Raw genomic sequence first — 26,052 nt, 5'->3', positions numbered from 1 at the left:
CACTTACAAATAGGAGTTCGGTACAACGTATGTAAATCTGTTTGTGTTTAACACAATGTATAGTAGATTTATTGGATTAAGGATCATTATGGGAAATATTAAAACCAGGACCAGAGGACTAACCAAGAGTCTGCTGGGAATTGTAGCTTTTTTTTTTTTTTTTTTTTTTTTCCCCCTTGTCCTTTGCTTTTGTGGCTATGCAATAAAACACTCTATATTAGTATTTGTACCTTTCACACTGAATACAATGCTAAAAGATTTTATTGTATAAAAAGCTGGATCTGATAATTACAATTGGAATATGATCATGTTAAAAATAGAGCAGGAATAAATATTGAATATAAGGTAGGTGAGGAGAGAGAATGAAAATATGAGCTATACTGATGTGATTTGAAGAATTAATGTGAAATTGTCACTTTTTATAGCAGAACTTCCAAGAAAATAGAAGCAGGGTCAGAAATATGCAGTGGTATTTGCAGAGTTCCCCATTGGAAATGTGTTGCATTTTTTGGTGTTTTGAGTTTTCTTCACTTTATTAGGAGGGAGGCGGTGGAGAGCGGGGAATTAACAACAAAGTTTGTTCAAGCAAAACAAAAAGTAAAAGGAATATGAGACATATTCCTAAAGTCAGTCCTACAGGATTGATGCTGGGAAGTTGGATCATCTCAGTGATATGTGAGGCTATATGATGGCATTCACATAACTTCTTATTGAATGGCTATGCCAGTGTTGTCTTCCAGCAGTGCTAAAAAGAAGGATGAGAGTGAAGAACTGCATGGGTTTGGCAGACAAATATGAGAGGCGGGTAGAATCTTTCCCCTTTTCAAACCTCCAAGGATACTGTCTTCTTCCCATTTGTTTTTTGGACTTTTAAGTAATTTCCAAGTAGTGTGCACATCCAGATAATCAAGCACTTAAAGTAAATTATAGTCATGTGCATTGCATAGTGTATTAAAATCCAATAAAAGAATCAGTCAATCTTTGGAAACACTCCTGAGTTGATGACCAGCTGGAGTCTCCTTTCTCCATCTGGTACACTCCCTGGCCCTTTGTATACATCTTTCTTAACACTGACTTAAATTTTTTTTTTAATTTTAATTGTAAACCTCTGGTCCAGTCTGCGCCTGCCTTTCTGAAGCACAAAACAAGACAAAAGTTGTATTAATTTAAAATACTGGTAGTTAAATCTTTTATTTCTTTACAAAAGAGAACCTGTACTTTTGTTCATTTTAATGGGCAGTAAATTTTATTACTGTTTTGGAAAGCTTCACAGGTTTTCAAGTAGGATTTTTAAATGCCTCATGTTACAGGAATTCAGTTGGCATTGTGAAATCTGAAGGCCAGCAGAGTGTGCTGTTGGTTTTCAAACAAAAATCTTTTCTTGCTTTATTGGCCTTTACATTTGAAGGAGACTCTGTTGTGGATTTGCTTAAAAAATTGAAATATGGTTTATGGGTTCTAGAATTGTTTACAAGTTAGAAAAGGTGACTAAGAACTTGTAGTCTTTGAGAAGCATTTTGCAACTCATTTTTAAGGTAATTTACTGTCTACATTAAAATTAAAAAATCCACACTGAATAAGAGAATTATCTGATCGTCACATCAGAAGGAAATCTGTATTACTTTTTGGTTAACATTTGAGCAGTGCATTATAATGTGCCATCTATTGGCCTGATCTTGCAAATACTTACAGACATAAAGCTTACTTCCGGAATAACCCTGTTGATGTCAGTAAGGCTAGTCAGGCAATAGTAATTAAGCCCAGAAATTTTGGGCCCATGTTGTGGCTATGCTTTCCAGATTTGATACAAATTTGTATAGTCTTACTTTTGGGAGTTGCTGAGGTCTGATACCTTATGCCTCTAGTCTTCTGTGGTGGTGCAAAAGCTAGTATTGGATTACAAATTTAAAGTCAGGAAAAGTAAGATCAGCTAAAATAAGACAAGAGGTTGTGTTTGGGATTAACAATAGAGAGGGAAAATTCATGGGTGCAAATCTTGAAGACCTATTTGGACACATCTAATGTAATATAAAAAAGAAACCATAAAGATTTCATAGATGTATTTTGGCATGGAAAATATTAAAAATTTTCTGTGTCCTTTTTTGGGAATGTCATTGGCTCTGGGAGCAAATTTTGCAATTTCTGTGTTCTACTCCCGAAAGAACAAAAATTCACCCTATGAAGTTTGTCTCATTAAGACTTTTTAAAATTCTTAAGTTTGCAAGAAAGAGGTCTTAGATTTTAAAGTCTCTGTTTAACTTCCTTCTAAATAATTTTTGGTATTAAAATGATTTATAATCCAGTTCACAATTGTCACCTTGGATAAAGGATTCCAAAAATGCCAGATTATGTAATTGTATCGTAGCACATTGTATTTCTGGAAAAGTGTATCAACTTTTTTCTCCAATTTCTTATGGTTCTTCTGGAGCCTATAGGTCAAATGAAGAAAACCAATTCTGAAGCTGCTTGGAAGTCTGTATTTGGGTTCAAAATTTGAGACTATGTATATTTTGAAATCTAGGCTGCAGCTCTGTATTACTTCAGAAATGAAGAGTGCTTTATGGTTGTTTAAAACAGATGAGGTTTGAGTTTGCAGCGATATTTGGCTAGACCTTCAATATATTTTATCTTTCAGTTTAACAGATATCGAATTTCCTTGTTGCTTTTGTGGACTGTAGTTGGGGATATTTGCAGGGTTGAGGGTATGATTGCAGGGTCGAGAGCAGTTTCTGTTCCTCATTTATATGATTGTACTAAAACAGTTAATGATATAAGTAGTAGATACCAGCTGTGAATGACCAGCTGCAATCTGTTTCTAGTGATAGATACTATAATGAATAGGAAGAGGGTGATCTCTTAAAATTATTGACATAAAAACAATAGATGGCAAGAAAAGAAAGTGGAAACTATTCCTTGATAAACATTTTTATTTATTTAGAGAATACTGTAAATTTACATAGTGCCTTACAATATGTAGAATGTATCACATAAATGGTGACACCTCCAAAAGCTAAAAAATATTAAGGCACATGCAAGTAAAGAACATAGCAAATAAATTGACAAATGGTCATTATAGCATCATCTGTAACGGCTACAGATGTTGGTAAAGAAACATCTGCATCAAATATTATAATAAATGCACATGGAAACTGAGAAAAGTTATTCCATAACTATCAATGTATACAGATCAACAATGCTTGGGAAGATGCTGATGATTGTTCCGCTAAGTGGCAACACACATACTTACCCTTTTATTTCTTTACATTCAGGCAATGAGGCATACCATTGGACCCCTGGGGCATTGTAAGGCAAAAAGCACAGTTGAGTGCCTCTAATCATGTAAGAGTGAGATTATCAAGCAATAAACCCCTGTTGCCAGTATGATCTTTCAAGTTTTACTTGTGGATAAATTAATGTGAAGTCTGCAGAAATTTAATTAACTCCTTTTTTGAACAGCCAGTTAAGATGCTCTTTGAATCACAGATGTTTTGAAGTACAGAATTCTATGAAAACTGCTTAGTGTAATTGATTGGGTGGTTAATGCAATGGTGAAAATGTTTCAAAACAGGCTAGAAAAAGTGTGTGGGGTTTTTGGTTTTTTTTAATTGAAAGATGCCCATGGAGAATCTGAATCTCAAATCTAGTTGGCCAACAAGACAGTGTGGCATATTTTAGCTACCTAAATTACATATATTTTTTAATTATACTGTTTTTGACAGGCTGCTAATCACAAATGATTTAGAACCCTGGGTATTTTAGTAGATTAGAATATTTGACCTATGGCTGAAAATGAAAGCTTATTGCTCATATCCATTACCTTTTAAGTGGCAGTTTGCCTTTGCTGGCCTTTGGGGAGAGTGTGTACATGGTTTTCTATGTGCATTCTTTCTGCAGTGAAGTCTTCCAGGTAACTGACTGAGTAGAGCCATAAGAATTTAGAATTGCAACAGAATAAACAGGCGGAATGGGTAGATCACACACACACCCCTTCCCGCCACTTGGCATTTACAAGGGAATTAAGGTGGGAGGCCAGATTTCCTTTCACCCTCAGGTCAGGCACAGTGGTCAGTCAGCATACCCAGGATTTTTAAGTTTGGATCACCAGTATGTTTGGAGGACAGTAAGTAAGTAAGTAAGTATGTCTACACTGCAATTAAACACCCATGGCTGGCTTGTGTCAGCTAACTCAGGCTAGCAGGGCGTGGGTTAAGGGACTGTTTAATTGTGGTGTAGCTGTTCAGGTCTGGGCCTGCAGCTTGAGCCCAAACATCTCCACTGCAATTAAACAGCCCCTTAGCTAGAGCGACGCAAACCTGAGTTAGCTGACATGGGCCAACTGTGGATTTTCGTTTGCAGTGTAGACATACCCTACATGTCACTGGCTTTATCTGACTTTTCATTATATTAGGCTGCTAGGCAACATTTTCCTGGCATTGTTTCATAAACAAAAAATACCACAGTAACTTTTAATGCTATTTGAGTCTAACATTTTCCTTTTTTTCCTCATTCTGAGAAGAGATGGGTAGGGAGGTGAGGCAGGCTTCTGGTTGAGCATTGAGGATCTCTGTGTATTTCCCCTGTTTTATATTCATTGACACCAGAGCTGGCCTTAAGCACAAACAACTGGTGTTGGAGTTCCATGCAAAATCTCAGGGATGTGCAACCCAATTTTCTACACCTCTTTCACCTCACTTTCTGGTAACAAAGCCAGATGGGAAATCAACTCACTGCCCAGTTTGTTTTTCCATCAGAGAAACTGGGGGAGGTGTGTGTGGGAGAATTCGCTGTCCTATGTTTCTTTAACTCTTGGCAGTTTGGGGGCCTACTGCTGCTGCAAATTTCTAGGCCAGCTGTACTTGACCATAATGGTGATATATATTAGTGTTTCTCTCTATAGCTCTGGGATAGAAAGACACGTCTTATGATGGTAGGTGAATTTTATTCCCATTTTTAGATGAATAAACTGAGGTAAAGGGAGAGTACGTGATTTACCTAAGACTACAAGGAAGCATGTGGCAGTCAGAAATAGAACTCAGACTTACTTATTCCTAGCTTTAATATCTGTGCAGTCTCCCAAAGGCCCAATATGAGGTCACCGTTATTCTAACTATGGCGCTGTGGCTGACACTCAGGAGCCTCTCAATATCACATTCCAACAAAGTCACTATTGAGCAATGCAAAATACTCGCTATTCTTAGGAATGCATAGTCTCATGACGACTTTTAGCATCTGCTAGCACTAGAATCTATCCTGCAGAAATTGGAATCTTGATTCTCCTGAAGGACTGTGTGGAGCAATATCAATTGGCCAGTTTACCTAAATAAATAATTTCCCTTTTTAATATGTGCTTTTTCAGTGTTGAAATGGTAAGAGATTCCCAGATGTTCAATAACATGGCTTTGACCATAGTCTTTGGAAAAAATATTTTGGCTTCTGGAGGATGTAGTTACTCTGAAGAGTTTCCATTTGCATAGCGCTGCTGCTCAAAGCTCTGAATGGCATGCGGGAAACCAATCTAGCACAGGAATTGTAAAATGTATGCTTTCTTTATTATTAAAGGGAAAATTAAGATAATTTCCTAAATATAATCGTTTCCCTTGATCCCATCAAAAAGATCTTGAGAAAAACTAACTAGAGTATCCTCCAGTTACATTCTCGCCTTTTTTGTTGAAGTATATATACTTCAGCTGGCAATGAATCTAAAATAGGCACAAAAGTGAGAGGTGCTATAATGGCATAGATAGATGTTTCATTTTCACTGGCTTTCAACCATGTCTTGAAACTTCTCTGTAGAGCAAGCATTTCATGTACTTGTTTTTTATTTACATTATGGGTTTTATTGAAAACTCATAATTTATCATGATCCATTATGTGTTTTGCTTTGCATTCTGTTGAAAGTGCATTATAGAAATAGAATCGGGCCATGTAGCACTTTATAATATTTCATATACTTGTGGCATTGTGTGATCTCTCAAAGCAACATTAGAACAGTTTTTTAAAATGTATATTTAATAAAGAAACTAATCAGCTGTAGCTCATAAAAGTAAAAGAAAAGCAGACAAGGGAGCATAATGAATGTTTTTAAAAGGACAATGGTTTATTTTCAAAAGTGGAAGGGCATGACATTTTTACCAACTACAACCTTTTTTTTTTTTTTTTAAATGGAGGGGAGAATATTTTAAAGGGGAATTTATGTTTGATAGCAATACGCAGTTCTGGAATAGTAAGGCCTTGTCTACGTTTAAAAGTTTTGCTGCTTTAACTATGCCAGCATAGTTGAAGAGGCAAAATCCCCCTAGTGTGCACACAAATCAGTATAAGAGTGCTTGCTTATGCTGGTATAGCTTATTTCATTTTTCATACCAGCATAGAGCTACTTATACTAGTAGCATCTGCACTAGGGCTTTTACTGAATAACTTTTGGCTTAAAAAAAAAGAAAAACAAAAACTATTGATATAGTTATGCCTGTAAAACTTAAGTGTAGACAAGGCCTAAGATTTTAATTTCACTTCTGAGTGCATATGATACAACTTTAGGCCCTGCTCCTGCAACTGTCTTTGCATGGGTCCCCCAGTATGGAGTTAGTTGCAGGAGCAAGACTTAAGTTTAATATAAGAATCTCAGTCATATTTTAATTTTTGGTGTTGAGGGAGGAGTTCGCTCTTGAATTATATTCCTTTATAAATAAACTCTAAAACATTTGTAAACTTAAACAACTGTGCCATTAATTTAGAATATTAAAATACGTCCTGTATTTCATGAAGAAGTGTATAGATGTAAAGAACTGATATTGATAATCTATTTTTGTGGTTGCACTTAGAGACCCTTGCTGGATTGAGGCCCTGTTGCAATAGGAAATGTACAAACACATAGTAAAAGATGGTCTCAGCACTGAAGGCCTTACAGTCTAAGTATTCAAGACAGTAAAGGCATTAAAAACTAATATATACAAGAAAAAGGTGTAGGATTCAAGAGACAAGCAGAGCGATCAGGATGATGGTTGGCAAACATCCTGTTAGTTCCATGATTTCTTTCTCCTTTCTCGTTCCACTTATGGAACTCTCTTGTTGCAGCTGCGTAGGGGCGCCTCTCATCAACTAGCTATAGGGATTTTATTTGGTTATTTTTGGCACTGGATAAAATGATAATTCTGGTCTCAGAATTAATTTACATATTTGTGGTGATGTTAATGCAGCAATACATACCATATACTTATTCACCACTCACTTTCTTAAACATATTTTCAATTGTCATTTTTGATGGGACATCAACAAAACATGATATGTATGTGTTGCCTTTGATAGGTATGGAGGAGCAATTAACTGATAAACATTCTTTCCAGAGCAGTGCTGATGTGGATGATACTAGTGCAAAATAAAGTTAATATAATATAAAGAGTCATGTTAATTTCAACACCTTTTAGGCAATGTGCAAAAATAATGGGTTTATTCATGCAAGTAGTTCTCATAAATGTTAATTACGTGTGTCTTGATTGGAGGATGCACACCTAATATTTCCCAAATGGCAAAGAAGTTTTCTTAAGTTTTTAATAGCTCAGTAAAAACGATGGGAAGTTTATAAAATTAATTAAATAAATAAATATTAAAATTTGAATAGTGTCTTTTAGAATAAGTTTGGGAGGGTATTTCTCACAGAGTTATTTTTCTTATCCAATGGGATAATGAAACTTTTTACGTTTAATCTCAGTGTTTTATCCTACTTGATCATTCCTGCATGCAAGGAAATTTTTTAAGTTAACGAGCTGGAATTTTCTTGCTAAAAATCCTTTCTGTGGTCCAACCGAGAGGTAATAGATTGTCTGTTTCTTAGAATTTTTTTAGGTAGGTACTTGTATTTCCATTCCAAGAGATGTTTGAAAGCAAGGTATGCTTTCTTTTGGCCTCGTTTGATGTAGTTTATTGGTAAACCAGGAAAGGTTCCAATTCTAACAAGGCTTCGCTGCTGTTGTAATATTTTCATTTTATAGCTGATTCTTTTAGTAGAAGTCCAAAATTTTCAAACTTGGATGTCTAATTCTAGGGACCAAAATAAAAGTGGCTTGTTTTTCAGAGGTGCTGAGCACAAGAGCCCTCACTGACTCTCAGTGAGCTGTGGAACTCTGAGAAATATGCCATTAAAAAAAAATTACTAAAAATAGATTTTTAGGGCCTATAAGACAATTTTGAACTTTGTGTACATCTCAGAATAATTTTTGTTATATTGTCTGTTTTAAAATACATTTTAAAACTTGATCCAGTTTGTAACATAGCCCTGATCCTATAAACCTGACTCATGTGCTTAATTTTACTCATGTGAATGGTCCACTGTGGCTAATGAGACTACTTGCATGTGTGTTTGCGGGATTGGGGCTTTATAATGTACAGTGTAGTATGGTTATAGGTAGAATCAATGTAATCTACACATCTTATTAAGAATTCTCTTCCTTTTAAAATTGCTCTTGGTCGGTTTTGGTATTGTACAAACAAAATTTTCATGATAAGAGCCTCGATCTAATAATAGCAGATGTCCCAAATTCAATTCTTTTTTCCTTTTAATAATTGTCATAATATTGCAACATCTATACCCCTCCAAAAAGCCCCCCAAGATGGTATTGAAAAATTCTGGTTGACTGATTTAGTTGGGGTCACGAGTTTTAAAACCTATTCTAAGAAAGCATGCTTGATCCTTCATTCTAATGCTTTTTATGTCAGGTGTTGAAAACAATTTGGCCCTGTCAATACAAGTGGCCAAATTGTTTTCAATTACATTTGAGGAAGAAGTGTGTGAAAGCTGATTTAAGACGTGGCACAGTCTGTGGTGTAGTGCATTGGATCTTCTTAGGCACTGTGTAATTGCTTTTGAAATTCATACATGGTTAAGGGGCTTCCCTCCCAATTGTTTGGAAAAAAGATTTTCTTTTTTGTATACTGAAAGAAGTATTGGTGCCCGTCTGTCATTGCTTGTTGCTGAGGTAATTTTATAGATTTCCTAATGTTAATATTCTACATTTTTTTTAAACTGATTGTTAGCATCCAATAGTGGTCCCAGCCAGGATCATAGATCCACAATGCTAGGCACAATACAGTCACATATGAAGGGAGTCTCTGACCTGAAGAGTTCAGTCTAAAGCAAATGACGTACAAAGGGTGTAGAGAAATGGCAATCAAACATACCACTTATATAGACATTTCCTTTAAAAGAAGTTTATAAATATTCATCTATCCCCATCTGTCCCTCAGCTTACCTGTCATTAATTAGCTAATTTCATATAGGCTTTATATTAGAGGTGGTTCATGAGAAGGGATTTGAAGGAGAGGGTATGATGGATTTATAGATCACTCTAAGGAGAGCATTCCATGAATGTGGCATTTTGGAAGAAGGCATGGGGATCTTTGTATGAGAAGTTGATAAATAGGTGGGTGACACTGACGTTGGCACAATGTAGGCGGCCAGGGTAAGGAGCTCCAAAAAGAGACAACTGCAGAGAAATAGGGTGGAGAAGAATTGTGGAAAGCGTCGTTTTGATAGTTATATAATCTCAAAGTATTAGAGTGTGTTTTGTCTTCTCTGCCTGATCCTGATTAGAGTATGACAATAAGAATCTCCAAGGCAGAGACCTAAAGAAGGCCTGAACTAGGTTTGTAGTGTTTCCATTGGATTTCATGGGAATTGTGGCTATGCCAAACATGCAACATTTTTTATCTTTGTCTTAGGAATCTTTCCCTTGGGGCAGCACGCTGTCAGATTGCTCTTTAATTTCTCTCTTTCATGGCACATTCTCAGCATTTTTCTTTTGAGAGATGGAATAAGGTAGAGAAGATGACAATTTCCTATTTATTTAATTGATGGCACCACACACAATTCTGTGTATAATTGCATTTCTGGTTTCCAATGGACCTAATATCTCTCTCAAAATAAATACATAAAAATTAATCAAAACTCATACCAATGAAAGTTGAAATTTAAGTAACTTTTCAAATGTGCTGCTGTTGCTTCTCTGACAGCAGCAGGAGAGGTGGAAGTAGACAGTGCAGAGAGAGGTGCAAAGGTGGGAGTTGAATTTACAGTCATAACCAGGGTAAATGAAATACTTCAGGGCAGCCCAGCTTATGTTGTACATCATAATGAATCCTCTTAAAAATGGAAAAATGTAGTTACCTGCAGAATGTTTGTCTGCAATTTTGTAACATTCTTTTTAGATTTATTACATTAGTAGAATAAATTTTAGTAATTTATTACAACTTTTGGTAATCTTCTCTTTCTCCTTGATTGTGGCTGAGGCTATGGCTACGCTAGAGAGCTTAGTGGTGCAGCTGCGCTGCTGTAAGCTGTCTAGTGTAGCCACTTCAAATTGACGAGAGAGAGAGCTCTCCTGTAGACTTAATTAATCTGCCCCCTGTGAGCAGTGGTAGACAAAACGCTGTCCACACCAGCACATAGGATGGTGTAATTTATGTTGCTAAGGGGGATGGCTTATTCACACCCCAAAGTGACATAAGTTAAACCAACGTAAGTGGTAATATAGATATAGCCTTAATGATTAAATTGTGTGGAGGTCAGAAGTGCCTTCCTGCTTAGAAGACTAACCAAAACCCCAGTTATATAGAGGACTCAATGGGGGTTTATATATGTGGCCATCTTTTTAACTTAAGTGAAATCAAAACACAGACAATATTTCCCCAAACAAAATCCTTTTAAATTTAGGAATTAATTCAGGCAAAAACTCAAGTGCTAAGAAACAAGTGGAGTTTGTTAGACACAGTTATGGGCATAATGTAATGTAAGGGGTGAGGTGGAAGAATTTACCAAAAGGATCTTGCACAACGGAAAACATTCTGTAGGAAGGCAGCATGGTTCGGAAGATAAGGCACAAAACTGGGAATCAGGAAGCCTAAGTTTTATTCTCAGCTTTGACGCAGACTTAGGCAAGTTGCTTTAAGAAAGACCTTTCCACTGTCTATTGGGGGAAGGTATTCTTAGTTCCAATATGAATGCAAGGTTTTTCTGTTCTTTTTTTAAACTTTTATAACAATTAATGAGTTATGCCAGCGGAGGTACTGGATTGACTTCACTGGAGACGAGGTGTTTATCAACAGAGCAACTGTAGTATAGGTGCTGGCAGTACCAGTTCAGCACCAATGTACTTCATCTTTAATGTGCAAGGCCACTTATGGGCTGAAAATAGAGCTTTGCACATACACTTTTCAGAAACTTTGTCACAGCAGTGGGTTTAAAAGGCCTGGCTGACTAGTCACTTTCTTTTTCATTACAAGAAAACAAAACATAACATGATATATCAAACTCCTTAATACTGCTGTGGCCAACTGAAACACGTACTGTGAAGAGAAAAAGGCAGCAGTCAACTCTAAATGCATGCCAGAAATGCTTCTGCTTTGGGTGGACAAGCTTGGTACACTCTTAATAATAACTACTGTTAAAGTATATCAAAACTTATTTATTAAGCAGCTCCTTACTTAATTTTTTTTTTCTAAAAGAAAACAAAATTAATGATAACCTATGGTTTTGTGTATGATGACATGGAAGATGGGGAGGGCAAAACACAGGAGGGAAAACTATCAGTACAGAATCTGAACTGCTCTCCTCTGTCTACAGCTATCTAGTCTAAATGGGCCTGTACATTTTTATAAGCCATATTGGACATTAACACAAGGTAAACACATGCTCTTGTGATACTAGTAATATTTTGATTAAGTGAACTAGGTTAGAGTAGTTGTCATAATTGAGGAAAATATATTGCACTGTTTGTTTTCTTGTTTCTCTCATTTATTTTCCAAAGTCTTTGTGTGTGTGTGTGTGTGTGTGTGTGTGTGTGTGTGTGTGTGTATATGTATATAAGCTAATAAATAAGTTTGCATTTGGAGACCTATCAATTTCAGTAAAGGGGAAACTGAGAAGCCAAACTACCAAATTTGTTGTATTAATGACTTTAACTTTTTTTTTAAGAATGACATTTTATTTGTCAGTAACTGTGATGTGTTGATCTTTATTTTCATTTATTTCAGGAAAATAGAAACAGAGTATGTACTAGGGCGCTACCAGCATAGTCATGACAATTAAACTAATCACAGTTTATGTTGTTTATTGTGTTTAGTTTTTGAGCCTCATTTATTGCCTTCAATCAGTTTGAAGGAACTAGCGAGAAGCACCTTCCAGTGCTACATCAAGGGAATGTCTGTAGACACAATGAAGGCTAGGGCTTTCCTATCCAAAGCAATAGATTGTCTTTAGCCTCTTTCATCCTAGAGCCTGGGAACCATGTTTGTTCTTGAACTGGGGATTCTTGCAAAACAGTGCAGTTCTAGTATAAATCTAGATGAGAAATTATACCCTTGTTGTACTTTTTTGATTAATTATGCAGAAGCATTGACTTTGAGAAACTGGGGCAGCTGTGTTAAGGAATCCCCATTTACACTAGGTAAAAAAGTAAACAGTAAATGGAGAGTAGTGTAACAAACACTTGGGGTATCAAAAAACAACTGTGAAAAGAATCTGTCTTAATGTGCTAGCCCACTGCAGTTTAACATATTGCTTACAACCTTCACAATAGAGTTTGAGTGACTTCTGTTACACATTCCAGGAGACTGGCAGTCTGTTACAATCAGAGTCCGGACTCTAGAGCAGGCTAATTTACAGCGATGGGATGAAGAAAGTTGTGGATTTGTATTACACACTCTCACCTGACACCGTATCTGATCCCTTACCCGCTGATTGACATCTTGAATGAGCTCTTTGAAGCAAGTTCCAGCTTAATTAAAACGTTTGCTTGGTTAGCAGTGATCTGTGAAAGCCTGTGATAAATATTGAATTGGGTTCACCTGCTGGTTACTGTGAGTGGATAAACAGCTGCTTTGTGCAGTTTAATCAAGAGACTGTAGTAGCAGAATACTACTCCTTTTAAAAGAGTTTTAAAAAAGAATAGTTGAAAAGCTCTAGTAATGTCACTTCTGATATCTTACTAGGGTGTGCTTGTGTGAGATTTCACACAACAGGTATTCACCACTGTATCATTCAGATTGCTTTGTAACCAGTGAAATGTAGATGAAGATATCAAGAAGTCCTCTTATCTCTTTGTGCTTCAAAGATCAGAGCCTCAGTGTTTGTTTAACCTTATTTTACACTTAAAACTCTCAGTGTATTTGGCTCTTCTTTTATTATTCATAGAATCATAGAAATGCAGGGGTGGAAGGGACCTTGAGAGGTCATCAAGTCCAGCCCCCTGTGCTGGGGCAGGACCAAATAAACCTAGAATATCCTTGACAGGTGTTTAGCTAACCTGTTCTTAAAAGCCTCCAATGATGGGGATTCCACAACCTCCCTTGGAAGCCTATTTCAGAAATGAACTACCCTTATGGTAAGAGAGCTTTTTTTTCTCCTTTGCTGCAAATTAGGCCCGTTATTTCTTGTTCTGTCTTCAGTGGACAGGGAGAACAATTAATCCCTGTCCTCTTTATAACAGCCCTTAACATATTTGAAGACTGTTATCAGTTCTCCCCTCCATCTTCTTTTCTGAAGACTAAAGTGGCACCCAGAATTGAACACAGTACTCCAAACTGAGGCGTCACCAGTGCCGAGTAGAGAGGGACAGTTACCTCTCAGGTCTTGCTTATGACTCCTGTTAATAATAAACTGCAGAAGAATATTACCCTTTTTTTGCAACTGTATCACATTGTTGACTCATATTTGGTTTGTGATCCACTATAACCCTCAGATCCTTTTCAGCAGTACTACCACCCAGCAAGTTCTTGGCCATTTTATAGTTGTGCATTTGATTTCTCATTCTTAAATGTGTAGTACTTTGCACTTACATTTATTGAACTTCATCGTGTTGAATTCAGACGAATTCTCCGATTTGTCAATCATTTTGAATTCTGATCCTGTCCTCTAAAGTATTTGCAACTCCTTCCAGCTTGGTGTCATCTGCAAATTTTATAAGCACACTCTCTACTCCATTATCCAAATCATTAATGACAATATTGACTAGTACTGGATCCAAAACTGACCCTCTGTGGGGCTCCTTCATTCCTTTGGCTGAAGGAAAAGCAAAGCCCCAAAATAATGTTTTTTTGTTGTAGAAAAATGTAGCACATAAAAAGGCATTGCCCGCTGAAAAATCTCAAACTCTTAGAAGCGGGACTGTCACTCTGGGGAAGTCAGGCTTTACAGTGATAGGAAAACTTGGACTAATCAAGGAAACCGGTTTGTGAACACCAATTTAGAGATGGGAGGTCAGTCAGGCGTTTCAAATTTCCTTTTTCCTGAGGGAAAGACCTAGATTCTAGTCTCAGCCTGAGGGGAGAGAACTTGGGGAATGTACATAATTTTTTACAGGACCCAAACCAGATCCAAGGGTCTGAAATGATTGCAGTGAAGAAGAGCCCAATGAGGAGTTCTGAGCAACAGGGGGTTCTTTGAGCGGGGGTGTTGGAGAAAGGGTGGAACTTGTTTCACAGGTTCTGGAAGCTCAGGAACATGCTGGTAACCAAACCCCTGATATGAGCACTAAACATCTTGATAAACTACACAATCAGATGAAAGCACTCAGCAGAAACTGGATGATAGAACGGAAACTCATGCTGCCCAGATCCAGGAAATAAGACAGAGATGTTCCCAAGTTATGGAGGGGCTGCCTGAGAAACAAGAATGAAACAAGCAAGTACCGGTAGATATCATCCTTGGAAAGGTGAGGAGGCTTCTACAAGCCAAAGGCGCCTATGTTCTGGATTTAAAACTCTAACTTCAGGAATAAGCCCATCAGAAGCTGGTCCACATCACTGCCAATGGGCATAATTGGGCCATGGTACCTTGTGGCACAAATATAAAGGAAAGGGCAAGATGGAAGCTGCAGTTGGAGAAGGTGGCCCCAGATAACCAGGAGAAATCTAAGAATGCATGCAAGAACAAACACAAGGTCAAGATCACAGATGTGGAAGAGCACCTGTATCACAAAGAAGAGCAGTGGCTGGAGTTAGGAATAACTTGCAGGAAGCTTGGGAAAGACTCCACCTATCCGTATGACCAGAGTGCTGAGCTGCAAGCTCATGTTGCAGAATTTAAAAAATGGCTGGCCCAGAAGGAAGAGGAAATGCAAGCAGCCTTGACTAAGGCAGAAGAGGAAGAAAGCCAGAAGAACATGACCCAGAAAAAATCTGTAAACTGGAATCTCAGATTAATGAACATCAAGGAAACCTGAACACTGAGCGAATATATAGGAACAAAGCAAAAACCCAGAAGCAGGAGCTGAGGAAAAAGCTGAAAGCACTGGAAATGGAGCTAGAAGACACAGTAGACTCCACAGCTGCATAATGAGAACTCGCATCTAACTGGCAACAGGAAATAGCTTTTCTGAAGAAGACCCTGATGATGAGGAAAAGATCCATGAGGCACAAACCCAGGAGATGAGACAGAGGTAGTTACAAGTTATGAAGGAACTGACAGAATAGCTGGAACAAACCAAGTGGGTGACAGCAAACTTTGAGAAAGCAAAGCAGGCTCTGGAGAGTGAGCGGACAGAACTGTTAAGTGAGGTGGACATACTTCAGGAAGGTAAAGAGGACTTTGAGCACAAGTGGAAGAAAGTAAAGTCCAGCGCTAAAAGTTGCAGGTAAAATTTACAGCAAAAAGTCTGCAAAATTTACAAGAGTATGTGGATGGAGTTGGCTTAGAAAGTTGCCAGACTTCAGGACAAGTTAAACAATGTCAGAGGCCTTCTGAGCCAATTAGAAAGCACTTCACTCAAGTCAGCAAAAGATGTTGCCTAGAGTCACAGCCTCAGGATGCGCAGGAAGAGATGTGCCAGAAGCTGAGCCTCAGCACTAAGCTGCAGTAGATAGAAGAGGAGGAGAACAGCTCCAAAGAGCAGCAAAAAGAGAGCAGGAGAGACCATGAAGTCCACCTCCTGAATATCAGGATCACCCAGCTCTGGGAATGGAGCAGCAAACCTGTGGAGAAGAGAAGGTACTGAAAGGACATGGTGTGTTAATGGGGGGAGAAATTACTCACATAACAACTTGGATAGAAGAAGAACAGAAGTGGATTCAATTAAATGAAATTCTAAAAGCCTCAGGCAAGGCTGAGCAGATCTCTTAATTGAAACCTCAAGAGGAAACTGGATATTGTTGTGGACATTCTCAGTGCGGAAGGGTGTGTGTGTGTGTATGTATCTGACATTTGCATTCTTTACCATCTAAAGTATTGATGTGGAAAGATGGTCATGAGCCTCTCTACCTAGGAACAAAGGAATTGCCAAACTGGATCAGACTCATGGTTATCCTGTCCAGTATCATGTCTCTGAAAGTGGTTAGCACCAGATGCTTCTAAGGAAGGTGCAAGAAACCTTTTGGAGGTAGATGTTGGATAATTCCCCCCCCCCCCCCCACTTCCCTCCTGAAAGTCTCCTCCTACTTCCTAATAGTTAGAAAGTGGTTTCAGCCCTGAAGCCTGAGGATTTTATATCTCCTGCAAAACATTTTTAAGCATTAACTACTATAATTTTGGAAATTTTTGTTATTTATGTAAACGTCCAGTCCATTAGAATCTTGCTAAAATCTACACAGTGAAAATGACAAAGTTTAACCATAGATGGTGTAAATAGTTATTAGTTCATCTATTTTTTTTTAAGCTCAGTGTGGATGGAACTAAACTGTTTTATAACCAGTTTTAAAATAAACAATTTCCTTGCTTAAACCAGTATTTTTTACTAGGATTAAATCACATGGAATTTTTAAACCAGTTATATCACAGTTTGGCTCTCTGGACCAAACAGTAACACAGATGGAGCACAATCATGTTTAACATCTCTGGGTTAACTTGGCTGTTTTCATTGCGTGGAATAGGACTTTATGGATAAATTAGGTATTGCTTTTCATCTTGCTGTAAAAAAAACGTAATTTTCCTCTAATTTTAAATAGTCTAATGAGAGTTACAAAATGATAATGTAGATAAAGATTTTATTTAATTATTTTCTCTGTAAGTGTGTGTGTTTGTGTGTATATTTGACTTCTTTCAATTAAAAGATTTAAAACCAAAAATAGGTACTATATAATTTGGGAAATGCAGGAGAAAGATACTGAGCACTTAAGGTTTACCAGTCTGTGTTCAGATATAGGAAACGTGCTCCCTGTCCAAGAGAGTTTACAATCAAAATAAAATAATGGACCATACAATACAATTTATAACAAACTCAAGAGCATTACTGTGGCAGCAACATGAATATAACAAAAACTGAACCACTGGAGTCCTATTCAAACCCTTTCCCCAACTTCCAGCCAAATACAGAGAAAGACATGGGCCTTGTGGTTAACAAACTTGGGCCTTGAAAGTTAACAAACGTGCGCTGTTAGTAAAATAAGTTTTCAGTGTACAAGTTAGCTTTCTTTCGTCACTATTTTTCAGTTGCTCTGAAAGGAATATGACAGATTTTTATTGTAGTTTAGCAAGCACTTCTACCTGAAATGCAGATTTATAATTTTTACTGCAGCAATCCCCAACTGTACAGTAGTTATTACCTCTTACAGTGAAAAGTACAGGTGGATTCTTTTTCCTCTTTCTATAGTAGTGGGAGACTATAACATCATAAGTTCTACTAAGTTTCAGCTATAATGATATAAATAGCTTCTGGTACAGAAATGCAGAACCAAAAGTGTCACTGATGAAAATATTCAAAAACTCAAATATTTCATACTTGATTAAACTTGCTTCTTTTAAAGAAAATTTCTGCAGGAAGTTCCATGAATGAATATTGCAAGAGGTAGGGTAGCATGATGTGGAAGTTGCTGGTATAACCATATTGCTTTAATTACTCTCTTTTTATGTTGTTTGATTTCTAGAGATATTTGTCAGTTTGGGACTGATTTTACTGTGTTTTAAGTCATTAGCTGGAAATTTGTTTACACTGTGGTCTATCAGAAATCCAGACTTCTGAAGTTCCAAAACATAACTTTTTTAAGGAAGGTAAATCCTCTGATGATGATTAGATTCTCTTTATTTTTAAAGGCTTGTTTGGGTCCTCAGCAACAGAAATATAAGTGTTTATTGTTGAGGACCCCACATTTTTTTAAAATATAAAAATAATGCATGTACATGCTTGCATGCACACACACAGTGCATTCTCCAGGAATTTTGCGCCAAACTTACCTTCCTCAAAGAAAGCAAATTTTGAGGGCCTAAACAAGTTCAACAGCGTCTTATTTTTAATTGTTAAGCTTAGATGGTCTGAATGTGTTTGACTTAAAGAACGTGTTTATTAGAAAATAAATGTAAAAATAAGCCACATTAAACCATGAAATTGTGTAGCTATATGCATCTGGATCATAAATTCATTGTACATGAAGCAGGATTGGGGACTAGTTTGCCTAAAACAGACAATCCTCTTTACTGATTGATCTGTATGCTGTTTATTTTAACGTATTTATCACACAGCTCATAGAAAGCCAAAACTTAATGGTCTTATGGAGTGCTTCCTCACATCAATGCCTAATCTATAGGCACTTCAATTAACTTTCAGATTTTTAATATATTTGAAAGGTCTGTCCCACAAGATTTTAACAGAAAAAGAGCATTTGAAAAGGTGAAATTCCAATTTAATGCAAAGAAAGGGCTCACCTTCTAAAGTGATAGTTTTAATGTGTGTGTTTTGTTGGTTTTCCTTTTTTGTTTTGTTTTGTTATACAGGCACCTTTTTAAAGTGTTTTTTTGCTGATGGCGTCTGTGGCTTTCAGAAATGTTATGACTACTGCAAAGCAGTTATATACTTTTACTGGTTACTATAAAATCAGCCTGAGTTTATAGCTTTCCTGATGTTTTTTTTTTTTTAGTAAAAGGTAACATTTTAAAGCTGCAGTAGTGAGTGAGGTACTTCTTAAGGCCAGTATTATGCCAGTTTCAACCCTTTTAAAAAAAACTTTAAGGTCACCTGTAAAATACTGTAATTTATTTACACCCCACACACATGCAGGCACCATGGTTTTAATTTTACCTTTTAAATCTTTTTAATTAAAAATTTCTTTTAATTATATTTTTGCCCCAAACATACAGTAGAAGGAATTACCACTATTGGTATTGTACAGAAAGAATTTGAATTACATTTTCCAATCATCTTGATTGTATAAGTACAGTGTAGGACAATAAATGTTTAGGCCTAGCATTATCCTCCCATAAAGGATTAGTGGTATTGCATCATCTCTGAGAAGAAAAAAATGAATTCAAATGAAAGGGATCGATATAGGCTTAAAAGCTCTGTACAGTAGTCAAAAGTAAACGGATTCTGTAGCTTATTTACATTAATTCTCTTAGTATGTTAATAAATGTCATTATTTCAAAGACCAAAATAGAATATATATCAAAATAACATGGTATAATTTGCATTCCAATTTTCTAAGAGTATAAACTGAGTCGGATATTGCCGTATATGTAACATACACCACACGTCAGCTGTTTCCTGCTTCACTGCTGACAAGAGCCCCATTCATAACTCTCTTCTTTTTATCCTTTCAGTGAATAAGTAATTATTCAATATAGAAGGCAGGATATTTGGAACTGGCTATTTAATGTGGCAGCACACCGTAATGAAATCTGCTGTTACTGGCAACCTGAGAGGGGAATGTAACAATTCCAGCATGGCTGTAACTTTATCTGCTTTGACGGCCTGTTTATTTGGCACGTCAGTGAACCTTTTATCCCAATGAGTGACAGCTCCAGAAGGGTCACATTTACATCCATTCTATCATGTATTGTAATATTTAATGGCGGACAAGGTTGAGTGGGACTCAGGGTAATTTGAACTTACTTTTCCACAGAGTGGAGGCTAAGAGACAGCTTGATCTCCAGTATTGTGGCGTAACACATGCCATGACTTAGCATTTGTTTATGAAGGATAATCAATTAAAAGCAAGAGGAAGAAAACTTTCAGCTATCAAGTACAGTTTGTTGCTACTGGCGCTATCAAACTAAAAACCAAGTATAAATTATTTTATGCTGTTAAGATGTGCTAATCAGTTTTTCACTATTGTAGCTGCTTGTATAGACAAGTTACTCTTCTTACAGATATCTTAACATTTTCTTTGTATCATTTACCTTCATCCTAATTATTAGTCTTCTCAATAGTTTATCTTGTAGAAGAGATTGAGGAGGATGAGTTTCTCTGTGACAAAGTAATTAGAGTGGAAAAGAAACCAAACCAGTTGTCCTGTATTCCAAATATTTTTCCTGGATTCAGTTCTGTTAGTTAAGAATGATGAAATCTAAAGATGTAACAGGGGAATAGTCACTAGAACTGACTAATGGCATAACACCATGATGAGTATATTGCTAGTGGAGTATATGTTTTGAAGCCAGTTTAGTGAAATTTGATTTACAGATGAAACAATATTAAAACGAAGTTTTTAGTATTAACTTTAATTTGGTTGCCCAGTCAGATCTTGATTCTACAAGGTGCTGCAGACTCGTGTCCTGATCCAGCAAACCTCTTAAGCATATGCTTAAATTTATGAATGTGAGAAGTCTTTTGGACTTCAGTTGCACTACTCACATGCTTGAGTGCTTTACTAGATTGAGGTCAGAATACTCAGTACCTTATAGAATCAAGCCTGCAATGGAAAAGTGATTTCCTTTAGCTGGCAGTCAGTTTATAAGTACATGTTCAAATTAAGAAACATAATAAACAATCCTTTTTATCCACATTAATGTTTCTCACTTTTTCTTAATTCGTCTGCTGTGAAACAAAGGTTGCCATCTGGTTTGAAGACAGTGTGTGTCTTGTATATAACATGCTCTCTCTCAGTCCCTAAGGCCTCGGAATGCCTAACACTAGGTGTCCTGCATAACTTGGTACCAAACTATCCTGGCTGATTTCATTGTAATAATTTGTCACAGGCAAATTAGAGGTAACTGGCCATGCTCGATGACAGAAAATAAACTTAATGTAGAAAAACTTCCTTGTGCATTGTAAAAATTAGTTAAAATTTTTCTGGCATAAAGAAATAGACAAATTGAAATGTCATATACAAAATAATGGTACTTTACTGTCATAGAACTTGAGTTTAGCCACAACCTGGTTTGTGTAAATCATGGAGAGCCAGTGAACAGTTTCAGTAAACCTTTCTATATGTCAAAATAATAAAATTGTATAGACAAGGACGTGCATCAACTTTGGTACCTAATTTCAAAGCCTATTAACCTGGAAAATATTATATTGACTGGCAAAGAACATATAAAGAAAAGAGCAGATAACTAATTTGGTAATCACTTTTTTTTTACTTGAGAAATATTGTCTTTTCTATTATAACTTTTGTTTTTTAAATTACCTGGAGACTCTTAGAAATTATTTTGAGATTTTGTAATGTTTTGTGTATACTTTTAACTTAAGTCCACTGTTCATAGTTTGATAGATTAATTAATGGGAATTTTTTAACCATTCTGGAGGAACACTTCAAATAGTCTCTGCGGAGATTTGGTACATTCAGTTTGCAGTGGTAACGTCCTAATAAACTTTCCTTGTTTTGGTTACAGTCTCCTGGCCCCTGCACACAGTGCTCCTGTTCTTCTGCAAAAGAAAATGGTAAAGATGTTAGTAATGCAAAGAAGAAGGAAAATGGAGGAAAGCCACACATCCCCAAAATATTTTTTGGAACTCGAACACACAAGCAAATAGCTCAGATTACTAGAGAGCTGAGGAGGACGATGTACTCCAGTGTCCGTATGACAATTCTTTCTAGCCGGGATCATACCTGTGTTCATCCAGTGGTATCCAGTAGTAGTAACAGGAATGAAAAGTGTGTTGACTTGCTGGAAGGAAAAAATGTGAGTAGTTTAGTTTCAGAAAATCAGTATTCATTAAAAAAATATTAATGAAAGATTTAGCTGTCTGAGCAGTTGGACTGAGTAGCATTTTAACTTCTTAATGGCAGGCTGGTTGAAAGCCCTTTTGTAACTTCTAATTCATTTTGCATTAGACCATTAATCGTCAGTAAATCTTGGTTCACAACTTCAAAATTTAAAAAGTGTAAAATATGGTGACACTCTATGATTATAGTTTTAGTTTGGGAGCTTAATTATAATTGCAATAACCTTTGCCTTCTCAAAATTTACTACTTTTTAAAAAATGTAAAATGCTGATAATTATTTAATAATCCATTCAGGCCTGATTTCTCTGTGCTTTATTAATATTTTTTTTTTCAGTGTAGCTGGACATTGAAGACAATGATTCCAGTGCACGAACATGAAGTTATTGTAATAATTCTCTAGTTGAAACAAACTGTCTGCTGGTTCAAATTTATGAGTATAATTCCATGTCTTATGTTAATAATAATTTACAGCCTTTTCTCAGGTGGATAACCCACCACAAATCCTGAACAAATAATCTGCTAATGATGCTAGCCGAAATACTTTGTGCTTGTTCACCCTGTGATATAAGTGTTATTTATAACATAACTTGTACATCACTCATGTTGGTTAACCAAATTTAGGATTTGTGCTTGCCATTTTAGAGTTGCTTTAAGACTATCTTGTTTCCTTTCCACTTTTGCAGCCTTACTTAAAACTAGACTGCAAAAGCACAGCAGAATTTAGTTTATGAAATTATAGCTGCATCTTTGTTTTTACTATTTATAGGTAATCTGCAAAGCCTAACAAAATTGTCCCATCTTTTGCTGCTTCAGAGTGTATATAGAAGTCCTGAAATGAATGTTCCAAAAAAGTAGTATGTTTCTGCTTGTGTTTACATTAGAAATATCAGGTCTTGACTTCCCTGTTTTTGCAGGAGGACAAGAAAATAGTTGGCTTGACTGCACATTGGATTGAACAAGACTAAATTTTAAGAAATTGAGAGGAGGCGGGATTTTATATTTCTGTTTAATACTGTTTTATAACACTTATTTTAATTCAAGCGACTGATAAATACTTAAGAGAAAAGCTCTCTGTGCAAATTTCAAAGCTTCCTTAATCCCTGTCCCTTCATTTGCGAGCTGAGAAACTCTCACTGCAATTCACTAATCCTTCAAGAAGTCCTGCAACAAAACCTCTTGATCCTCATAGTTGTAAGGCATATAGAAAAAACTTTTCCAGTTGCCTCTATTCTCCATAAAGCAGCTAAAAAGGGCACATGCACTTTTTTTTCCTTTTGTTGGTCACCTTTAAAATATATCAACAACACACATACATTGATCATAAACGTAGGAAGATTAGTTGGGAGTCATTATGCAAAAAATATTGTGAGTTTATAAGCAAGTTAAAGGTTTTAATAATTATCGGTGTGTGTTCATCCAGTAAAAGGTTTTTGCTGGTTTCCATTGTAGAACTCAGACTGTAGAAAGCTGTTGAGTAAAGTAAGCTGGTAGAAACAGCTTTTGTTGTCTCCGTTGGTGTATTGTTTTGAAGGATATAGGGGTCATACTGTACATAGTTTCTGTTTTTGTCCTCTTGTTGGAGCTTCAAGTTTATTTTGTATTCATCAAGAGTAAGTCAGCATTTGCTTTTGATGCTCCCAAGCCCTAAGGGTAAGTTGTAATGATAATGAGGGCCAATTACACTGTCACTTTAGGTGTCTGTGTTAACCAAGACTATATTACAGAAGTGAGTTGGTAAAAAGATAACTGACAATTTGTGAGCGAAAAGGCAGTAAGTGTGATAACACTTCAACTGACAACCTGCCCCTTAGGGTTGTGTTACACTGTTAAAAAGGGATGGATTTTCCTGTTCATGTTATCAATCTTCATATGACGAGGCAGCCTTAATTGCCTCTAGTTTAAAGTATATATTTCCAGGGATTTATTCTCTTGGTGGTTTTGTTTATCCAAAAGTTCATCAAAGAAAAGATAGAATTCACAGTAACTAATTTTAGAGTTTAAAATACAAACTGTACTCAGACTAACTAGAACAGAGAAATAATAGTTGTTCAATTATACCTTACTAACACCAGTGTTAATCAGTATTAAAATTTTAAAATTCTCCACTCCTCCCTGCAACTCCTGGGGATAATTATCTGACCCATAAGTTAAGATTTGCCCTGTCCAATCCTTCCCCTGCTCCTCCAGGAAAAAACAAACAACTTCTGAATGATGTACTTTAACACATTTGAATACCAGTGGAAGGACTGCTGTCAAAGTCATGAGCAGAACAACTATTATTTGCTTTGATTGTTAAACATAATGACACCCTCCTGAGCTATTAGCAGAGAGGAGACATATGCAAATAAACAAAGTCAGGAAGGTTCTAATATGATTTAAATTCACTAGACATTTCTGGTTGATAGTTTGATGATATAAGAGAGTGGGTGGATGTGAATGTGCCATATTGTTTTATTTTCTATCTTCCTGGTTGAATTAATCATATGTATTTGGATTTGTTAATTAATTTTCATGATTTAGAATACATTCTACCCTCTTCCACTGCCAGGCTGCTATTTGTAAAATAGATTAAAAAATTCTTTGGCTTCACTGGGGCAAAATTCTGAAATGTATTGTACAGATTTATGTATGATAGGTAATAGAGCCTGTCATATTTGCCTGCTTTGTTTTTGCCATGATATTTGTTGTTACTATAGTCCAACATAACAATCACTGTTAAAAATAATTTAGTGACTGAGTGAAGTAAAAGATTGCAAAATAAGTTATTCTACAAAAATGTAAATCCATTTGCACTATTGTTCATACTACTGTATTTTGCTTTCAAACTCACACCTATTTATTTTAGGGCAAGTCCTGTGTTTACTACCATGGTGTCCATAAACTTAGTGAACATCATGCTCTACAGTTTGCACGTAAGAAGTGTCAGGCTTGGGACGTAGAAGATCTAGTGAGCCTGGGAAAGAAGCTACGTGCATGTGCCTATTTTGCAGCTCGAGAACTCATGGTGGAGGCAGATATCGTATTTTGTCCTTACAACTACCTCCTGGACCCACAGATAAGAGAGAGTGTAAGTATGTTTGTAAGTAGGGTTTGGTCTAAACTACTAACTTATGTCGGTATAAGTATGTCATCTACACCCCCTGAATGACGTACTTACACCGACCTAATCCTTGGTGTACACAGTGCTATGTCTTCTCCTGTTGACATAACTATTGCCTCTCGGGGAGGTGAGTACCTACGCTGATGGGAGAAGCTCTCCTGTTGGGATAGGCAGTGTCTTCACTGAGCACCACAGTGATGCTGCTGTAGTGATGTTGTTTGTTGCATTGACTGAAGTTAAAGTGAGATGAATAAAGAATGTGATGAAGGGACATGGTCAACTTTAAAACCACATCCCTGTCTGACTGCTTGCTAGTGCTACTAGCAAAACCTAAACTAAAGAGATTGAAGAATATTTTTCTCCTCTTTTGCAATTTCTTTATTTTATGCATATGACAGTACCTCAGTAATAGTCAGTTTTGCTGTTTTTCCATTTTAGTTAATCAGTTGTGTGGGTTTTTCACCCAACAGAAGAGAAACTTTTAGGATGGCATAACTACAAAAAGTAGGCATGGGGGCTTAGGGAAGGTATAAAAAATGAAATGACCTTTATTTCATTTTAAAAACAATTTAGCACAAAATTGTCTGTCCTTTTTTACATTAATTATACAGTACCATAAAAGTACACTTTACAAACTCTATGCCCCTTAGAATTTACAGATAAGGACCAAATTCTGTCATTTATGCTGGCACCAGATTTTAGTTTTGTGAAAAACCTAGAAGTGACACAAACTGGACAGATTTTTTGTACAAATAAACCTGTTGGCCGTTGTTACTCATTTATGTATTTCACTTCAAGTTTTACTGGACAGTTGTCGTCTTTTGCAGATGGAGATTAACCTAAAAGACCAAGTAGTCATTTTAGATGAAGCTCATAATATTGAAGATTGTGCACGGGAGTCAGCCAGCTACAGTGTTACAGAAACCCAGCTGAGATTTGCTCGAGAAGAACTTGATACCATGGTTGTCAACAACATCAGGCGGAAGGACCATGATCCCCTGCGGGCTGTGTGCTATAGTCTGATGAAGTAAGGCTTATTTTGATTTAGTTGTGCGATATATATATATATATTTTTTTAAACCAACTACTAA

The 26,052-nt window shown here is 36.5% G+C and overlaps 1 protein-coding gene across 1 annotated transcript in view; it reads left to right on the top strand.

Moving 5' to 3' along the window:
* The window catches only part of BRIP1 (BRCA1 interacting helicase 1), a 111,070-nt gene that overhangs the window by 12,156 nt on the left and 72,862 nt on the right, over positions 1-26,052 (top strand). Inside the window, exons 8-10 of the mRNA XM_067538146.1 lie at positions 21,527-21,817; positions 24,707-24,928; positions 25,789-25,988. Coding sequence (XP_067394247.1) covers positions 21,527-21,817; positions 24,707-24,928; positions 25,789-25,988 — 713 coding nt within the window. The remainder of the gene's footprint in view (positions 1-21,526; positions 21,818-24,706; positions 24,929-25,788; positions 25,989-26,052) is intronic.

This window comes from Emydura macquarii, unplaced genomic scaffold, assembly GCF_026122565.2.
Source record: "Emydura macquarii macquarii isolate MOO-44397 ecotype Brisbane River unplaced genomic scaffold, CSIRO-AGI_Emac_v2 contig_450, whole genome shotgun sequence".
Taxonomy (NCBI): Eukaryota; Metazoa; Chordata; order Testudines; family Chelidae; genus Emydura; species Emydura macquarii.
The sequence above is the reverse complement of the archived record's forward strand: the minus strand, read 5'-3'. Positions and strand labels throughout refer to the sequence as shown.